Source organism: Lipotes vexillifer, unplaced genomic scaffold (assembly GCF_000442215.2).
Source record: "Lipotes vexillifer unplaced genomic scaffold, Lipotes_vexillifer_v1.1 scaffold4, whole genome shotgun sequence".
NCBI classification, from domain to species: domain Eukaryota; kingdom Metazoa; phylum Chordata; class Mammalia; order Artiodactyla; family Lipotidae; genus Lipotes; species Lipotes vexillifer.
Genome location: NW_006785876.1, coordinates 1,648,921 through 1,668,693, shown reverse-complemented (window position 1 = coordinate 1,668,693; position 19,773 = coordinate 1,648,921). Strand labels below are relative to the sequence as shown.

At 37.6% G+C, this 19,773-nt stretch overlaps 1 protein-coding gene across 1 annotated transcript in view; it reads left to right on the top strand.

The window, feature by feature from the left end:
* The window catches only part of KIF6 (kinesin family member 6), a 399,602-nt gene that overhangs the window by 111,197 nt on the left and 268,632 nt on the right, over positions 1-19,773 (top strand). The window contains exon 6 of the mRNA XM_007458311.1: positions 12,025-12,154. Within this exon, the coding sequence (XP_007458373.1) occupies positions 12,025-12,154 (130 nt within the window). The remainder of the gene's footprint in view (positions 1-12,024; positions 12,155-19,773) is intronic.

The window sequence follows — 19,773 nt, the reverse complement described above, 5'->3', positions numbered from 1 at the left end:
TAAGGAAACAGAAGCTTTAAATGACACAACAGACCAGCTAGATTTAATTGATATTTATAGGACATTCCATCCCCAAACAGCAGATTACACTTTCCTCTCAAGTGCGCACAGAACATTCTCCAGGATAGATCACATCTTGGATCACAAATCAAGCCTCGGTAAGTTTAAGAACATTGAAATCATATCAAGCATCTTTTCCAACCACAACGCTATGAGATTCGAAATCAATTACAGGGGGAAAAAAAAGTAAAAAACCCAAACACGTGGAGGTTAAACAATACGTTACTAAATAACCAAGGGATCACTGAAGAAATTAAAGAGGAAATCAAAAACTACCTAGAGACAAATGTCAATGAAAACACGACGATCCAAAACCTATGGGATGCAGCAAAAGCAGTTCTAAGAGGGAAGTTTATATCTATGCAAGCCTACCTCAAGAAAAATCTCAAAGAAACAATCTAATGTTACACCTAAAGGAACTAGAGAAAGAAGAACAAACAAAACCCAAAGTTAGCAGAAGGAAAGAAATCATAAAGATCAGAGCAAAAATAAATGAAATGGAAACAAAGAAAACAACAGCAAAGATCAATAAAACTAAAAGCTGGTTACTTGAGAAGATGAACAAAATTGATAAACCATTAGCCAGACTCATCAAGAAAAAGAGGGAGAGGACTCAATAAAATTAGAAATGAAAAAGGAGAGGGGCTTCCCTGGTGGCGCAGTGGTTGAGAATCTGCCTGCTAATGCAGGGAACACGGGTTCGAGCCCTGGTCTGGGAAGATCCCACATGCCACGGAGCAACTGGGCCCGTGAGCCACAACTACTGAGCCTGCGCATCTGGAGCCTGTGCTCCGCAACAAGAGAGGCCGCAAGAGTGAGAGGCCCGCGCACCGCGATGAAGAGTGGCCCCCGCTTGCCACAACTAGAGAAAGCCCTTGCACAGAAACGAAGACCTAACACAGCCATAAATAAATAAATAAAGCAAACTGTCAACAAGTTTTAAAAAAAAAAAAAAAAAGAAAGAAAAAGGAGAACTTACAACAGACATGGCAGAAATACAAAGCATCCTAAGAGACTACTACAAGCAACTCTATGCCAATAAAATGGACAACCTGGAAGAAATGGACAAATTCGTAGAAAAGTATAACCTTCCAAGACTGAACCAAGAAGAAATAGAAAATATGAACAGACCAATCACAAGCACTGAAATTGAAACTGATTAAAAATCCTCCAACAAACAAAAGTCCAGGACCAGATGGCTTCACAGGTGAATTCTCTCAAACATTTACAGAAGAGCTAACACCCATCCTTCTCAAACTCTTCCAAAAAATTGTGGAGGAGGGAAAATTCCCAAACTCATTCTGTGAGGCCACCATCACCCTGATACCAAAATCAGACATAGATACTACAAAAAAGAAAATTACAGACCAATATCACTGATAAATATAGAGGCAAAAATCCTCAACAAAATACTAGCAAATATAATGCAACAACACATTAAAAGGATTATACACCATGATCAAGTGGGATTTATCCCAGAGATGCAAGGATTCTTCAGTATACACAAATCAATCAATGTGATACACCATATTAACAAATTGAAGAAGAAAAACCATATGATAATCTCAATAGATGCAGAAAAAGCTTTTGACAAAATTCAACACCGATTTATGATAAAAACTCTCCAGAAAGTGGGCATGGAGGGAACCTACTTCAACCTAATAAAGGCCATATATGACAAACCCACAGCAAACATCATTCTCAGTGGTGAAAAACTGAAAGCATTTCCTCTAAGATCAGGTACAAGACAAGGATGTCCACTCTCACCAGTATTATTCAACATAGTTTTGAAAGCCCTAGCCACAGCAATCAGGGAAGAAAATGAAATAAAAGGAATCCAAATTGGAAAAGAAAAAGTAAAATTGTCAGTGTTTGCAGATGACATGATACTATACATAGAGAATCCTAAAGATGCCACCAGAAAACTACTAGACCTAATCAATGAATCTGGTAAAGTTGCAGGATACAAAATTAATGCAGAAATCTCTTGCAGTCCTATACACTAATGATGAAAAATCTGAAAGAAAAATTAAGGAAACACTCCCATTTACCACTGCAACAAAAAGAATAAAATATCTAGGAATAAACCTACCTAGGGAGACAAAAGACCTGTATGCAGAAAAGTATAAGACACTGATGAATGAAATTAAAGACAGTACAAACAGGTGGAGAGATATACCATGTTCTTGGATTGGAAGAATCAATATTGTGAAAAGGAGTATACTACTCAAAGCAATCTACAGATTCAATACAATCCCTATCAAACTACCAATCGCATTGTTTACAGAACTAGAACAAAAATCTTAAAATTTATATGGAGACACAGAAGACCCCAAATAGCCAAAGCAGTCTTTTTTTTTTTTTTGCAGTACACGGGCCTCTCACTGTCACGGCCTCTCCTGTCGTGGAGCACAGGCTCCACACGCATAGGCCCAGCAGCCATGGCTCATGGGCCCAGCTGCTCCGCAGCATGCGGGATCTTCCCGGACCGGGGCACGAACCCGTGTCCCCTGCATGGGCAGATGAACTCTCAACCACTGCGCCACCAGGGAAGCCCCCAAAGCAGTCTTGAGTGAAAAAAAACAGAGGGGGAGGAATCAGATTCCCTCTCTTTAGACTATACTACAAAGCTACAGTAATCAAGACAATATGGTACTGGCACAAAAACAGAAATATAGATCAATGGAACAGGATAGAAAGCCCAGAGATAAACCCATGCACCTATGGTCAAATAATCTATGACAAAGGAGGCAGTGGTATACAATGGAAAAAAAGGCAGTCTCTTCAATAAGTGGTGCTGGGAAAACTAGACAGCTACATGTAAAAGAATGAAATTAGAACACTCCCTAACACCATACACACAAATAAACTCAAAATGGATTAGAGACCTAAATGTAAGACTGGACACTGTAAAACTCTTAGAGGAAAACATAGGAAGAACACTCTTTGACATAAATCACAGCAAGATATTTTTTGATCCACCTCCTAGAATAATGGAAATAAAAACAAAAATAAACAAATGGGACCTAGTGAAACTTAAAAGCTTTTGCACAGCAAAGGAAATCATAAACAACATGAAAAGACAACCCTCAGATGGGAGAAAATATTTGCAAATGAATCATCAGACAAAGCATTAATCTCCAAAATATACAAGCAGCTCATGCAGCTCAATATCAAAAAAAACAAACAACGCAATCCAAAAATGGGCAGAAGACCTAAATAGCCATTTCTCCAAAGAAGACATACAGATTGCCAACAAACACATGAAAGGATGCTCAACATCACTAATCATTAGAGAAATGCAAATGAAAACTACAATGAGGTATCACCTCACACCCGTCAGAATGGCCATCATCAGAAAATCTGCAAACAATAAATGCTGGAGAAGGTGTGGAGGAAAGGGAACCCTCTTGCACTGTTGGTGGCAATGTAAATTGATACAGCCACTATGGAGAACAGTATGGAGGTTCCTTAAAGAACTAAAAATAGAATTACCATATGACCCAGCAATCCCACTGCTGTGCATATATCCAGAGAAAACCATAATTCAAAAAGACACATGCACCCCAGTGTTCATTGCAGCACTATTTACAATGGCCAGGTCATGGAAGCAACCTAAATGGCCATCGACAGACTAATGGATAAAGAAGATGTGGTACATATATACAATGGAATGTTACTCAGCCATAAAAAGGAGCAAAATTGGGTCATTTGTAGAGATGTGGATGCATCTAGAGACTGTCATACAGAGTAAGTAAGTCAGAAAGAGAAAAACAAATATCATATATTAACGCATAAATGGGGATCCTAGAAAATGGTACAGATGAACCGGTTTGCACAGTGGAAATTGAGACAGCTATGTAGAGAACAAACGTGTGGACACCAAGGGGGGAAAATGGCGGGAGGTGGGGGTTGTGGTGTGATGAATTGGGAGACTGGTATTGACATGTATACACTGATGTGTATAAAATGGATGACTAATAGGAAAAAATAAATAAAAAATAAACATAAAAAAGAAATAATAATGGTAATATTTAGTGGATGATATTTACCAATTGAAAAGGAAGAAGCTAATGTGGAAAACAAGACAAGAATTCATCACAACAAGCACTCAGTATATTTTGCACCTTTGAGGATTAAGAGGTACAAACTACTACATACAAAATAAATAAGCTACAAGGATATATTGTACAGCACAGAGAATATAGCCAATATTTTATAATAACTTTAAATGGAGTATAACTATAAAGATAATGAATCACTATTTTGTACACCTGAAACTAATATACTCTTGTAAATCAACTATACTTCAATTTAAAAAAAAGAATATTTTTCAGCTATCAGTTTGGACCTGTTTTTCTTTTTTTTTCATGATGAAGTATTTAGTTTTAGGTTCACAACAAAATTGAGAGGAAGGTACAGAGATTTCCCATATACTCCCTACCCCCACACATGCATAACCTTTCCCATTATCAACATCACTCACCAAAATGACACGTTTGTTACAAAGAATGAACGTACATTGACACATCAAAATCACCCAAAGCCCATAGTTTACCATAGGTTTCACTCTTGGTGTTGTACATTCCATAGGTTTGGACAAATGTATAATGACTTATATTCATCATGATAGTATACAGAGTATTTTCACTGACTTAAAAATCCTTTGTATTCTGCCTAGTCATCACTACCCCTGCCTCCACCCCTGGTGACCACTGATCTTTTTATTATCTCCATAGTTTTGCCTTTTCCAGAATGTCATATAGTTGGAATCATACAGTATGTAGCTCTTTCAGACTGGCTTCTTTCACTTAGTAATATGCAGTTAAGCCTCCTTCATGTTTTTTCATGTCTTGATAGTTTGTTTCTTTTTAGCACTGAATAATATTCCACTGTCTGTATGTACCAAAGTTTATCTATCCATTCACGCACTGAAGGGCATCTTGGTTGCTTCCAAGTTTTTGGCAGTTATGAATAAAGCCTCGATAAATATCTGTGTGTAGGTTTTTGTGTGAACATAAGTTTTCAGCCTCTTTGGGTAAATACCAAGGACCATGAATGCTAGATGATATGGGAGGAATATATTTAGTTTTGTGAGAAAGTACCAAACTATAGTGACTGTACCATTTTTGCATTCCCACCAGCAATGAATGAGAGTTCTTGTTGCTCCACATCCCAGCATTTGATGTTGTCAATGTTCCAGATTTTGGCCATTCTAATAAGTGTGTAGGGGTATCTTATTATTGTTTTAATTTCCATTTTCCTGATGACATATGACATGGATCAGCTTTTCGTATGCTTATTTACCATCTGTATATCTTCTTTGAGGTCCTGTTAAGGTTTTTGGCCCAGTTTTTAATTGGATTGTTTGTTTTCTTATTGTTGAGCTTTAAGAGTTCTTTGTATATTTTGGATAACAGTCCTTTGCCAGATGTGTCTTTTGAAAATGTCTTCTCCCAGTCTGTGGCTTATCTTCGAATTCTTTAGACATTGTCTATTAATTTTAATGAAGTCCAGCTTATCAGTTATTTCCTTCATGGATCATATCTTTGATGTCATATCCAAAAAGGCATCATCACACCCAGGGCCATCTAGGTTTTCTCCTATGTTATCTTCTAGGAGTTTTATAGTTTTGAATTTTACATCTAGGTCTGTGATCCATTTTGAGTTAATTTTTATGAGTGGTGCAAAGTCTGTGTCTACATTCATTTTTCTTTTGCATGTGGATGTCCAGTTGTTCTAGAACCATTTGTTGAAGAGGATGTCTTTGCTCCATTGTATTGCTTTGGTTTCTTTGTGAAAGATCAGCTGACTATAGTTATGTGAGTCTATTTCTGGACTCTGTGTTCCATTCCACTGATCAATTTATCTGTGCTTTCATCAATACCACACTGTCTTGATTGCTGTGGCTTTATAGTAAGTCTTGGAGTTGGGTAGTGTTGGTCCTCCTACTTTGTTCTTCTTCAGTTTTGTTTTTGCTCTTCTGGGTCTTTTGCCTCTCCATATAAACATTAGAATCATTTTGTCAATATCCACAAAATAATGTGCTGGGATTTTGATTGGGATTGCTTTGTATTTATAGATCACGTTGGGAAGAACTGACATCTGCACAATATTGAGTCTCCTTCTCCACGAACATGGAATATCTCATCATTTATTTAGTCCTTTGATTTCTTTCATCAGAGTTTTGTAGTTTTCTCATATAGATATTGTGCATATTTTGTTAGACTTATATCTAAATATTTCATTTTTAGGTGCTAAGGTAGATGGCTTTGTGTTTTTAATTTCAAATTCCACTTGTTCATTGCTAGTATACAAAAAAGCAATTGACTTCTGTATATTAACTTTGTATCCTGCAGTGTTACTCTAATCACCTATTAGTTCCAGGAGTTTTTTGTCAGTTCTTTCAGGTTTTCTGCATAGATCGTCATGTCATCTGTGAACAAAGACATCTTTATGTCTTTTTTCCCAATCTGTATTCCTTTTATTTCTTTTCTTGCATTACTGCATTAACAAGGACTTCCAGTATAATGTTGAAAAGGAGCGGTGAGAGGGGATATCTTTACCTTGTATCTGATCTTACTAAGAAAACTTTTCCTCGCCATTAGCTATCATGTTAGCTGTAGATTTTTTTGTAGATAGTCTTTATCAAGTGAGAAAGATCCCCTCTATTCCTAGTTTACTGAGAGTTTTTTTCATGAATTGGTGTTGGTTTTTGTCAAATACTTGTTCAGCATCTATTAATATGATCATGTGATTTTTCTTTTTCAGTCTGTTGATGTGATGGATTATATTGACTGATGTTTGAATGTTGAACCAGCCTTGTATACCTGAGATAATCCCACTTGGTCATGGTATATAATTATTTTTCTACATTGTTGGATTTGATCTGCTAATACTTTACTGAGGATTTTTGCATCTATGTTCATGAGAGATATAGTCTAGAGTTTTCTTTTCTTGTTATGTCTTTGGTTTTGGCATAAGGGTAATGCTGTCCTCACAGAATGAGTTAGGAAGTATTTCCTCTGCTTCTCTCTCCTGAATGAGATTGTAGATAAGTGGTATAATCTCTTCTTTAAATATTTAGTGGAGAACCTGGTGTTTTTAGTAGGTTAAATGAAATAACTCAATCTAAAGTGTCATGTGATTGGCTATATTTTTCATTATCAGTAAGAAGATATAATATTAGATAAAACAAGAAAGAAAAGATATCTTTTTCAAGTTACTAGAAAGAGTTTTCAAAATGTCTCAATAGTGATCTTGAGAAAAAGTATCCATTACTTTTAGCCCATTCTGTCTAGGTTAAGACCAACACAAAAATTTATTGCAGGATCATAAAACTTTCTTAAGTGATATGTTTCAACTATTAGTATTTTATAACAGAAGAAATCTTTTAGATTTTTAATCAATCTAAAGAAGGAGGGCTCCCCTTACATACTTCTAAAAATTTACATCTTCCCCCAAATCTTCCCTGTAGAGAGTTTCTGAAAATGTGTTGGGGTGGGGGAAAAAAGGAAGTTGGAAGATGATGAATTAGGTAATATTCTCTCTATTGAAATGAATGGTGCAGCTGTGTTTATAATATGTGAGATTATTCAGTTATTCAGAAGAGCCTGATGGACACCCTTCCGTTTTCATGAGGGCTGCCTGCTACTGATATTTTTCTAAGTCAAGGTAACTAGACTGAGCTACCTCTCATCTTTATGGTACCTTCGTGTGATTATTAAAAGGCAACCCTGCCACCTGTTGAAAAATTGTTGTAATATGCTGGTTTTGTTGGAAGACACTTTACTGCCCCCTGACAGACATAAGTCATAATAAATCTACAGACTCATGTGAATTGTACCATCTTGAACATGGTGCCGTTGTTCAGTGCCTGGCCTGCACCATCACACGGGGCACTTGCAAGTAGAAAAATATAATAGAAATCACCATAGCAATATTTGTCTATAACATGAAAATGAGAAACCATATTCACTGTAGTAACTCCTGGAAAGTCCCCGTTCAGCAAGTTGGTGGTATTGGAATGTTGTGGAGATGGGATGTAGGGTGGGGAGGGTTCTTTCATTGATGGCTTCCATTATTGGGAACAAGAGCTTGGCCATTGCTCTTTATATGTCTTCCAGTCAGTTAGAAAGCCTGAAAATTCCAACTACTTAGCCAAATGGAAAAGAGTCTCTGTTTACAGAGAAAACACAAAGCTTGCTTCTTCCCCATCATTGAGTAGGCTGAGTATACTTAGCAGAACTTTTCCACTTAGTGGTCCAAGTTAAGGCTATCAGTGGCTTTTTGCTTGAAATCTAAACATTTTAGAAACATTTTGTAGAGAAAACTATTCACAGGCCCTTTCGAAAAGGAATCAAATAAATAGTTTGGGGGGTTTCCATCTTGGAATTAAGATGTTTATTTAAGAAACTCCAATAAAGCCCTCTTTCAAGCTATGAAAATTATAGTCAGAATCGAGTGGTGGACTGAGGATTCAGGGAATAGCTATTGATTTGTTAGAGAGCTGAGGGTGTGGGGAGTGGCAGGGGGGTGGGGAAGGGCCAGGAAAGAAAGCAACTCGAAGAGAAACTTTTGCTAATGATTCTTATTTCCTCCAACTTTGAAAAGCTTTCCACCAGCAGCAGAGTTTAAAGCATTCTCACTCCTAGATTAGTCGACCTAGTCAAGAGGTAGTACCCAGCTCAGGCTGTACTTCTCTGAGTAAAGGCATGAGAGTGGGTGGGAGTGACAAATTGGTTGGGAGGCTTAAGTGCAAAAGGGATTTTCAATGAGGGCAGGCAGGGCAATAAGGGAAGGTCCAAAGCCTCATGCCCAAGGGATTGGGCAGAAACCAGGAAAGAACCTGAGGAGAAGAACTGGCAAGAGAGACCCTGATTGGAGATGGTTGCACTGAAGAAGATTCCAGAAAGATGCCAGAGGTGGAGTCTTTTTATTAAAGCATGTCCAACAGATGAGCCCAAAGCAAGGAGAGAACCATGAAAGAAGCCAAACTAAACTGGACACCAACCTGTCTTTTTATGTACTTTTCAAAACCTCCACGGGCAAGAAATCAGAAAGTAGTGAGGAAAACAGTATCAGAAAAGTGCCAGAGAAATGCCTGGTGATGAGTTACAGGGTGACAAAAGACGGCTGAGAGTTCTATACATTAAAACTGGAAGCATGTGCAAATTGTATTGTGATCAAAGTGACAAAGCTGGACGAGCACCTGGAAGTAAATATAGAAGTGTAATAGTTCTGAGGTAGGTCCATTGCAAATCAAAGGCTCTGAATGATTTAGAAGGAAAAAAGTAGCTTAGCCAAATGCTGCTGATGACATTTCATGCTTTCTACCTTATGCTTCTAACTATTCTTTGTAAATACAATCCTAAATCAGTGACCCATTTAGGTTGTCTAATAAATGAACACTTTTAGAGTTCCATACTTGCTTGTTTTCTGCATTTATTTCAGTGAAGTAATGGTGAGATTATGTATGATATATCATTTAGATTTTGTTTTGATTTAGCAGTGATATAAACCCTATGGATGTTTAGGAATATCCATAATCCCCAGTTGAGCTTTAGTTATTGTTGTGGTTAATGGGTGGCTTAGTTTACCCAGGGAAGTAGAAAAGAAACTTCCCATGGAAGGACAAGCTTTTTAAAATTCACAGGGACCTTGCCTATTAGTAGATATGGCCCAAAGTGTCTTCAGTTCCAACCAGTAAAATGAGTAACTCTCCCCTGTGGGCTTGGGGTGGAGCTGGGTGGAGAGTAAAGATAAAGAAACCAGAAACCTCCTCCCCCTTTGTCCACCTTGTGTGGTCGTTAAAGATGAAGTCAATGGCTCTCAACCTTGGCTGCACACTAGAATCACCTGGAGCCTTTATAGTTTCTGATACCCAGTCCACGGCCCAGAACAGTCAAATCCAAACCTCTTAGGAGGACACCTGGTACTGGTGTGTCATTTTAAGTTCTGCAGGTTATTCCTGTGTGCAGCCAGGATTACAACTGGATTACAGAAGACAGTGCAGGTCCCTGGCATACTTTTGGTGCCCAGTGAGTGTGAGCATCCTCGTCTTTGAATTGTTTCCTGCTCCCCCACCTCTCCCTTTTCTGAACTTGCACAGGTTGGTTTTGTATCAGACTTGGTCTTGCAACATGTACCACAGGTGACTTTGCCTCAGAGTTGGAGAATTTGTTTCCTTCCTCCTGTTGAAAAAGACAGAACTCTCTTCTTTTCTCACTTCTAATATACTGTCTCGTCACTTATTTCATGCTTTCATCTTCCTTCCAATATTACTTAACTTCTTTTTACCTTTAAGACCTAGAATCTGTGGATTTAGGAAGAATTCTAACTTCTGTGTCCTTAGGGATTGAATTTAGGCAAACCTTCTCCAGCATATCAGAAGGATCAGGGTGGAAGCGAAGCTTAAGGAATAAAGGGGGTTCCTAAAAATGGAGCACAATTCATCTATTTCAGTTAAAAATGCCTTAACGTTTTCTAAGCATTTTTTAACTCAAGCATTTTTAATAAGCTCACTTATGAGTCTTGTTGAAAAATAAATAAAATAATCTCGTTTTCATTTAGGGAAGAGATCTTTTTCCATCTTAGGTGGTATTGTTGAAGGAGACAAAAAGGAGTCCAAAACTTGACAACAGGCTAGATTATTAGTGACATATTGGTCACAGAGGTGCTGGTAGAGCTACATTTTCTTCCTGCAATTAGTATTTTAAGTGCCCACAAATTACATATGAAAGTCCAGATAACCCCCTTACAAAATGGAAGACTGAAAAATTATGGTCTTTGCAAAATCTTCATTTTTAAGGTTTTATAAATGTATTTTTGTCAGTAGGCAAGTGACACATGTCCACTTGCTAGTTGTACTTTGAAGGGAGAAATAGTGCTAAACGATGCCAACCTTTATCTATTGTCATCAGTTCCAAATGCTATAAGCAAGTGCAGATATCTGGAGATACACTTGCAACACCTGTGAATTACAGATTTCCTTTCTTCAACAATTTTTAAGAAAATCAAGAAAGCAAAACTCAAGAGGCACAAGGGAACTCTCTTTAGTAACTTTATTGCTTGAATCTGTAGGCATTTGAAGCAAGACTGTGAGGAGTTTAGCCAAATTGTGTTCATTTGCAGAGAATCCTAAGAGGACTCTAAGGAGAGTACTGACAAACCAACTCTCGAAACAGGGTTAGAATTAACCTGGGAGGAAGTGGTGTTGGCACCAGGATGCCCACTGAGGCAGCTGTAGTAGATGAATGTAATTCCAGACCTAAGGCTCTTACTGTAAGGATTCAGTGGAAGGAAAAGTGATGTTGTAAATGAAAAAAAGTCAAGAAACACATCTGATGGACATAAAAATAATAATTACAAACTAAAATTTTATTACAAGACTTCTTGATTATTTTTAATTCATCTTGATAAGAAAACTAGACAAGGGAACAACTCCTAGAGGGAAAACAGATGCCTCAATTTTCATCATGTTTAAACTGATGAGCTAACCAGTTTGAAATGTCATGTAAATTGAAAATGATATGAAATTGAACAAAAGGGAAAAATTAAAAGGAGAAAAATGTGTGCATTACCTATGTAAGAAACTGAATTATGACATAGAAAAATACTGTATAGCCAAGTTTCCTGATATAGGTAGAAGGTTAACTATTTGCATTTTTAATTCAATAAGAATATGTATTTTAAGATGCTTTGGGATTCTGATAATTCCCAAGACAGATGGCTTTAAATCAGGAGCTTGTAATATACTTTTCAGCCCCAAAGCTATTTGGTAGTACTGTCAAGGGAATGTCAGTGTTTGATGCTAATCCAGTACTGTCTGGTGTCTTGTATACTATTGGATTTTATAAATTCAAGACATCGTACATACAGCTTTTTAAAAAGAAACCTGTGAGAAAGACTTGAAGTTCTTTTCATTCTCAAAGTGCCTTGTGTTGTTGCTTCCCATTTCCCTAGGAAAGTGACAGTGTTGGAGGACCCTGATCAGAATATCCACCTGAAAAGCTTGTCTCTTCATCAGGCAACCACAGAGGAAGAAGCTCTGAATCTGCTTTTCTTGGGAGACACCAACAGAATGATTGCAGAGGTAATAAGCATTTCTCTGCAAGCTATTTTTTGCACATTATAAGGTATAATAGAATTTTAGGGGCAGCAATGACTTTAAAAATAATTTCATCCCAATTTCATGTTAGGAGAAGGAAACCTAGATCCAGAGAATTGAGGAGATTTTCCCAAGGTCTTCCAGTTAGTTAGTGAGCAGGGACAAAAATCTAGTCTTTTTTAGTTTTATATTTTTAAATTTTCTACAAATTGATTTGCAGCTAGTCAGTGACAACTCATCAAAAGTCTTAATTATAGGAATTTTTGCATAATTTTTGAGACTTAAAATACATAGTTCATTCTTCCTAACCTCCAGTCATCCATGTATTGGCATATGTTTACCTGTCCATGTATTTTCATGTGTTCAGTGAATTAATATTTGTAAAGAATTTAGAATAATGCATGGAACATAGAAAGTGCTCTATGCATTTGCAGCTATTGTTGGCAGATCCAGGAACACTGCCATGGTATGTAGTATAAGTATGTCTCAGCGTGATATTGGGGATATACTTATACTAAAAACTATTTGTTGTTAATCTGACATTCAAACCTAACTGAGCACCTATATTTTACCTGGGAACCATATTCTGGAGCCAGGATTGACCCAACTCAGTCTTGGGCCCTAACCTCAACCAGTTACTGATTGGAGATGGAGGGTCACAAAGGTCTCATTCAGCGACACTGCAGTGAAAGGAATTAAGTGGTCACGGTCGTGGTGGTGGTGATGTGGGAACAGTTCCCCAAGTGAACAGCTTACTGTGATCACGGGCACTTTCCTTTTAAAACCACACTCCCCGGGTTCTGTGTTCTACCTTGTCTGTGATGACAAACAATAGGTGAGGACAGTAAGCTGGGAGGAGAAGTAGTCTGAGAAAGTCTCCCTCAAGTGACTTCTTTTCTGCCCCATTTTCACCCTCTGGAATGCACCACCTTAAATACAAGATAGATAAATGGAAAGAAAAGTCAGGTAGTGAAAGCATGGTGTTGACATCTGTTATTGTGTTGGGACCTTAGTTTTGTTGTTGTTTTACTGGGTCTGCATCAGTACTTTTCAATAGACTAACTTAAATAAGTTGAGCTTCGGTGCCACATATAATATGGATTTGAGGACCATTCAATTATTATTTTTGTTTAAGGAGAGCGGTACATAGTTTTTAATTTCAGAATATCTTCTTTTGTTTACAATGTTTTGCATTTGTGTATTGCTTCAACATTTTGCCCATGCGATCATCCGTGATGCTCTTCTCACAGTAATTGAAGAGAAAGGAATAAAGGCATATTAAGAATTAGGGAGTGTAATAATGAAAAATTTAACATGCCCAATAAAAATCCTCCTCCATACACAGTTTAATAAACAGCAAACAGAGCGGGACAGACTAGAGATGGGTCCTGCCCACCAATGGAATATGAAAAAGGTAGATCCATAAATGCTGTTGGAAAACACGGGGAAGCTTGTCCCTGCCTCACTGCTGACCTTCTTCCTGAGGTGACGCATCCCTAGAGGACTCCAGGCCTCATCCTCACAGTTACGTCCCCTCATCTTTAATGGGTCAGGGAGGGCTCCTGGCCCTGGTTCACTATGACCTCTATTAGCTAAAAACCTTGGCCATTTGCTATTTTAAAGTTATGCCTTAACTAGCCAACTGCATCTTTTCAGACTATTGTAAAGTCTTGAGGACCTTAAGCTTCCTTTGTACAAGCGTATCTGTCATGTCCTATCACCTTACAAAGTTCCAAAAGTCTTTTCCTATTATTTACTGTTGAGTGTTTAACAGTAGTGTAAATAGCTGAAACATGAAGAAGTCCAATTCTAACAATGTTGGTTATGCATGACTTTAAAAATGTATTCACTTTTTTCCTGTGTGAAGCTTGATTTCTTTTAAACCAAATCTAATAGGTTTTGGATGTTTCTGTGCTTGGCTTTTATTTTTGTCTTTGGTAATAGCTACCGTGTTATGTCAAGAACCTGCTCAATAGAGTTGGCATTGTTGTAGATGCTTTATATATGTATATATTATTTCTGATTCTTATTTTATAGATGGAAACTAAGGCTCAAAGAGTTAGACTACTTGCCCAAGGTCACACAACTAGTAGGTGGCAGAGCCAGGGTTCAGCTCCAAGTCCGACCGTTTCAGAAGCTTATGTTCTTTCCTTACACCACAGTTCACAAGTTCAATAATCAATTGACATATGTCAGATTTTTCAAGTGAGGATACATTTCTGAATTATTTAAAAAATATAGCAAGTATGTAGCACTTCAGTTTATCTCTTGAATTCATTGAAAGCAAATACATAAAAATATAAATGAAGAGTAACTGTCCTGGAAATCCCTGGAAATACTTTATTATTCAGTCTCCAGAGAGGCATGTTTTAGATTACAGCCAAGCTGTCAGAATATAATTTGTCAGCACAGAATGAGCTTACCAGGATAAAAAGAACACACTAATCATTTTTTTTAAAAGGCGAGGTTCCCAATTTCCCATTTACATAGAAAAATCCAGAAGTTGGCATAGTAACCAGAAAACATTTGCAAAACAAAGTCTAAATATGGGGACCTAAAGTGGAGAGCTCTTCCCTTTTAAGTTCTCTACTTATAGTCAGCATTTTAAGGAAAAGTTATTAAAAATAGCTTTATCCTCTTCTTATTTTTAGAACTCACTCTTAAATAATTTCTGTAATCCTACCAATGTTTTGAATAAAACGTGATTATGTCCTTAGGGTAAATTTTTTCAAAAGTTGATTTGCTGTACCAGAGAGAATAAATATTGTGAAAGCTGAACTGTGTGTGACCCAGTGTCAAAGCCCACCAGTAGCAAGTATAACTTGGTACCTTTTTGTCTTATCATTGAAATGTTGCTCTCAATTAGTTACATCTAATTGAACAAGATATTCTGCATTTGATTGTTAGGCCCTGCACAGTCCCATTGCTGGAACTGTTTGTTCAGCCCTGCCCACGGTCTAGAGCACTCTGTCCCCAAGTATGGCCCAAGGATAACTTGTATTAGGATACCCCATGGTAGTCAAAAGACACAGTTTCCTGGATCCCATATCTGATCGATAGATTCAGAATCCGCAGTGGAGCCCAGGAATATGCATTTTAGCATTTTGAATGTGCTCAGTCTAAATTTGGGGGCAGTTTGGGTTTTACCATTAAGAAGCTGGTTGAAACCCACTCCCAGAGAAGTATGTGATCAGGTCCATATTCTGTACCCTCACCAACATCACAGGATTTGAAAGTTCTGCCGATTTGGTAGGCAAAAAATAATTTGTTTTAACTTGCATTTTTGATTACCAAATTATTTGCCATTTGCATTTTTCCCATTTTTGTTTATGTGCTCTACTTGTTCTTCTCTTGGAGTGTCACGGTAGGTCTGGTTGATTTGTTGACTCCGTGAGGGCTGGCACTTGGTCTTGTTCACATCTGCCGCACCTAGAAACAAAGCCTGATATATAGTAGGAGCTCAGTAAATAATTGTTGAGTGAATGAACGTTAAAGATAACTTTTGCCTTTGTCATATATTTAGCAAACATTTTCCACCATTTTATAAATTTTCTTTTAGTTTTCATTTCTTTTTTTTTTAACATAGTCAATCTTTTTATTTTACGGTTTCTCCTTTGGATGCCATGCTTAGAAATGCAATAGCTCACTGATGAATAATTCTACTTATTAGAAAGTGTTTTGTTTTGAATTGAAATCTGATGCCCAGTTGCATCTACCCCGTTGTTCCCATTTTGGCCTGGGACATGGAAGGGGATGGTCATCATCAGGTTGGAGTGGATTTTATCGGAGGTTTCTGGAGCATGGGGATTTCACCTGGATCTTGACAGAAGCTGTACTGAATTAACAAAATCAGGTGCTCCCTCTAGGAGCAATCTCCACTGATAAAAGTGCCGTTTAACTATTCATTTTAGGGAGTCATAATGTTGCTCAAAGTGAATAATTAGACTAATATGGCCTTCTTTTACAAGCCAGTTTGGAGAAGAGAATAGTTTTCAGGGTCCTTTATACCAAAACTTCACAGTAGTGTCTGTTGTAGGTTAAATTGTCTCACCCTGTCAAATTCCTGTGTTGAAGCCCTAACCTCTGGTACCTCAGAGTGATCTTATTGAGAGATGGTGTCTTTACAGAGGTGATCAAGTTAAAATGTGGTCATTAGGTTGGGCCCTAATCCAATATGACTGGTAACCTTATAAAACGGGAAAATTTGGAGACAGACTCATGTAGAGAGAGTGTGCCATGTGAACATGAAAACAGTCATCTACAAGCCAAGGAGAGAGGCCTAGAACAGATCCTTCCCTTATAACCCTCAGAAGGAATAACCAACCCTGCTAACACCTCCATGTGAGACTTCTAGTCTTCAGAACTGTAAGATAATAAATTTCTATTATTTAAGCCACCTAGTTTGTTGTACTAGAAAACTAATACAGTGTCCAAATAACCTTGGATGTAATTTCTTATATGATTGGTATCTGGTGTTGCTCTTGACCTTGATGAATTCAGGAGCACTAATATGCTATATATAGTATAACATCTGGAAAAACCCTACAATTCTCAGCTAGCAACTATTGAAAGACAAGACTGTAGTCCTGTTCAACTCTATTCTCTCAGCATCTGGCAACTACATAGTTGGTCAGTCATTAATTAAAAATATTTTTTTTGTCGAATTAATGTGGGGCAGAAGACCTGGTGATGTCAGGAGAAAAGACCTGCAATCTCAAACCCAGAATCGGGGGTGATTTTATGGTACACTGTGCCTCTTGGTGAGTACAGAGTGCATCACAGATGACTTTGGCATTTTAAAATTTAACTTGTGGTGCTTCAGACCTTTTGGAAGACATCACTTTCTAAATAACCAGCCTCCCAACAACATTTACAGGATTTGTAAATTATTTTCCCAGGAGCTATTAGAGGTCTTTCTGCCTAATTCTTTGCTTGAAATAAAAAACATACTGAATGTATCTGAGTTGTGCTGATGCGTTTTGTAAGCTCTCAGACTTTGCACTCTGTCAAACTTTTGGAGTGAGTTGTGTGACCTTGTAGAAGTGCAAAGACAATTGGGAGACAGGCTGTGAGTGGAGTGAGTAGGTTTGTACAGTTACTGAAACAGCTGTCGCTGGACACATTGTCTAATAACACGAGGACAGCACGGGAAGGAAAGAGCAGCTTGACTGTGTGATTGTGTTTGTTGACAGCTCTCTAAGCCTCGATCTCCTTGTGTAGTGTGTGTGGGAAACAAGAGGATTTGGGTTGCAATTAGTGTTCCAGAATCATATTCCAGCAGACCATTAGAGAGACACAAAATAACACATCCTCACAGATTTTTGTTGGAAAGATATATTAGTTGTATATAATTAGCAAGTATACACCAAGATTTGTGAGCCTGAGAAGAGCAGAATATTTAACAGGGAAAATCCATTTCACACTGCTCTTATTATAATGAGAATAACATCTTTTATCATTAGGTCCCAATAGGCAGCTAGAAGCCTTAGCAAAAGATGTGTTGACAATTCTAAATTTTCTTATCTACTGTATATATGTTAGTAGGTATAGAAAGAAGGGAACTTAAATTTTGAGCACTTAATATATCCCAAGCATTTTTCTCCCTCTTTTTTATATTTTATATATGAGAAATACACAGTCTTTCTTAACTAGTGATTCTTTCTTATAATATAGTTTGCATTCTGCTCTCATCTAACCTGATTAGTGGTATTGCATGAACCATAAGTTTCAAGTCTAAAACGTTTATTAAAATAAGTGAAGTGCTACGGTGCAGCCATTAATAGAATATTAAAACGTACTCACTCCATATACATAATTAGAGAAACACAATCTTCTTGGCTGTAAAAATTTAGCTCTTGAGTTTCTTCTGATCTTTAAAATTCTGATTTCTGATTAAATAGCAGAAGAAAGTAATTTTTACTCTACTCCCTGTTACTGAAATTCACCAACAACAGCAACAAAAAATGAAAAATAGAAGGGGAAAAGCCATCTTCAGTGAAATAAGGAAATAGCCATAACCTCAGACCGTGAGGAAGTCTGCCAAATACTATGAAATTTGAATTACGGTGAGGGAGGTTGCTGAGAGCCAACACATATATCCTCCAACCTCAGGCAGGATACGGTTTCTCCTTAAAGAAAGTGTCAACAATTCTTAAATGAAAATCCAATGATCTTCTGGTTAGGGTGGTGAGATCTAAGAAAATAGACAAGTACGATAGGGCAATATTATTTAGATATTCATTCTACACTGTAGAAGGTGAGTCCAAAGAAGAAACCTTAAAGACAGGCCATTTTTATGGTCAGTGGTCTAGGCTTATGGCCAAGAAAGATGGCGTTTGGTGAGTGGGATTCAGGGAGTTTGTGACTTAAGGGGTTTTGCCATCCCAGACCTTTTAGTGCAAAAATTTGAGGAAAGTATGTGCTCTTAAGGCTAAGAATGAAATATGTGCAGAGTAAAGGTACTCAGGACACAAACTGAATTTGAATATTCCCTTACCCATCTCCCAGACTACTCTCTAGGAAAAAGATGCACATGCTCAAAGATAAAATTATCAAAAGGAAAATAGCTAAAGATCTTTCCATGTATATGGAGTGTGGAGGGAAAAGCAACATACATTTGAAGACTCCTTACATTAGGAAGCAAGGCAGTATACTTCATAATCTTAAATATGTTACCTAAAAGCAGTCTTTGTTTTTAAAAATAGCTAAAAAAGGGCTTCCCTGGTGGCGCAGTGCTTGAGAGTCCGCCTGCCGGTGCAGGAGACACAGGTTCGTGCCCCGTTTCGGGAAGATCCCACATGCCGTGGAGCGGCTGGGCCCGTGAGCCATGGCCACTGAGCCTACGCGTCCGGAGCCTGTGCTCCGCAAATGGGAGAGGCCACAACAGTGAGAGGCCCGCATAACGCAAGGAAAAAAAAAAAAAAAAAAGCTAAAAAATATAGAAAGTTTCAAAGAAAAGATTACAAGACAAGAAAATAAAAGCAAGCTTGAAGAACTCAGAAATGAAAGAGAAGAAGAAAGCCATTATAGTGATGAAAGTGCCGTTAAGAAACAAAAGAGAAGGAAGGAGAAAAGGAGAAGGAAGACAAGGAAGAAGAGGAGGAGGAAATGTGGCTGAAAAATAACTAAGGATATTTAAAATAATGAGATAAAATGATACCTAGAAAGAGAGGCAAAGGAGAACCCAATTTTGAGTAATTAGAAATCCTGAAGAAGAGCGAGGGCAACAGAAAAATCATGGAGAGAGAGAGAGAGAGAGAGAGAGGTTTCCTGAAATCTGGCATTACTTGAATCTGCAGATGAAAAGGCCATGCTGTGTCTAAGAAAAAATGGAAAAAGCTCAACTCCAAGATAAAATCTATTGAAGTTACTAATTTCCAAAGCTAAATAGAGAAGCTTATGGACATCCAGTCTGAAAAATGCAAGCCAACTCTGAGTGAAGATTTAAAAAGTTTGCTCTTGGACTTTTCCTTAGCAATATTCAGTGCCAGAAGACAGTGGAACAAGTTCTGAAGCAAGGATACTGTGTCCCAATAATTTTATACCCAGCCAAATTTTCCAGTTTTCCTTTAAAAACAAAAACATCAGACAAGTATTTTTAAGCA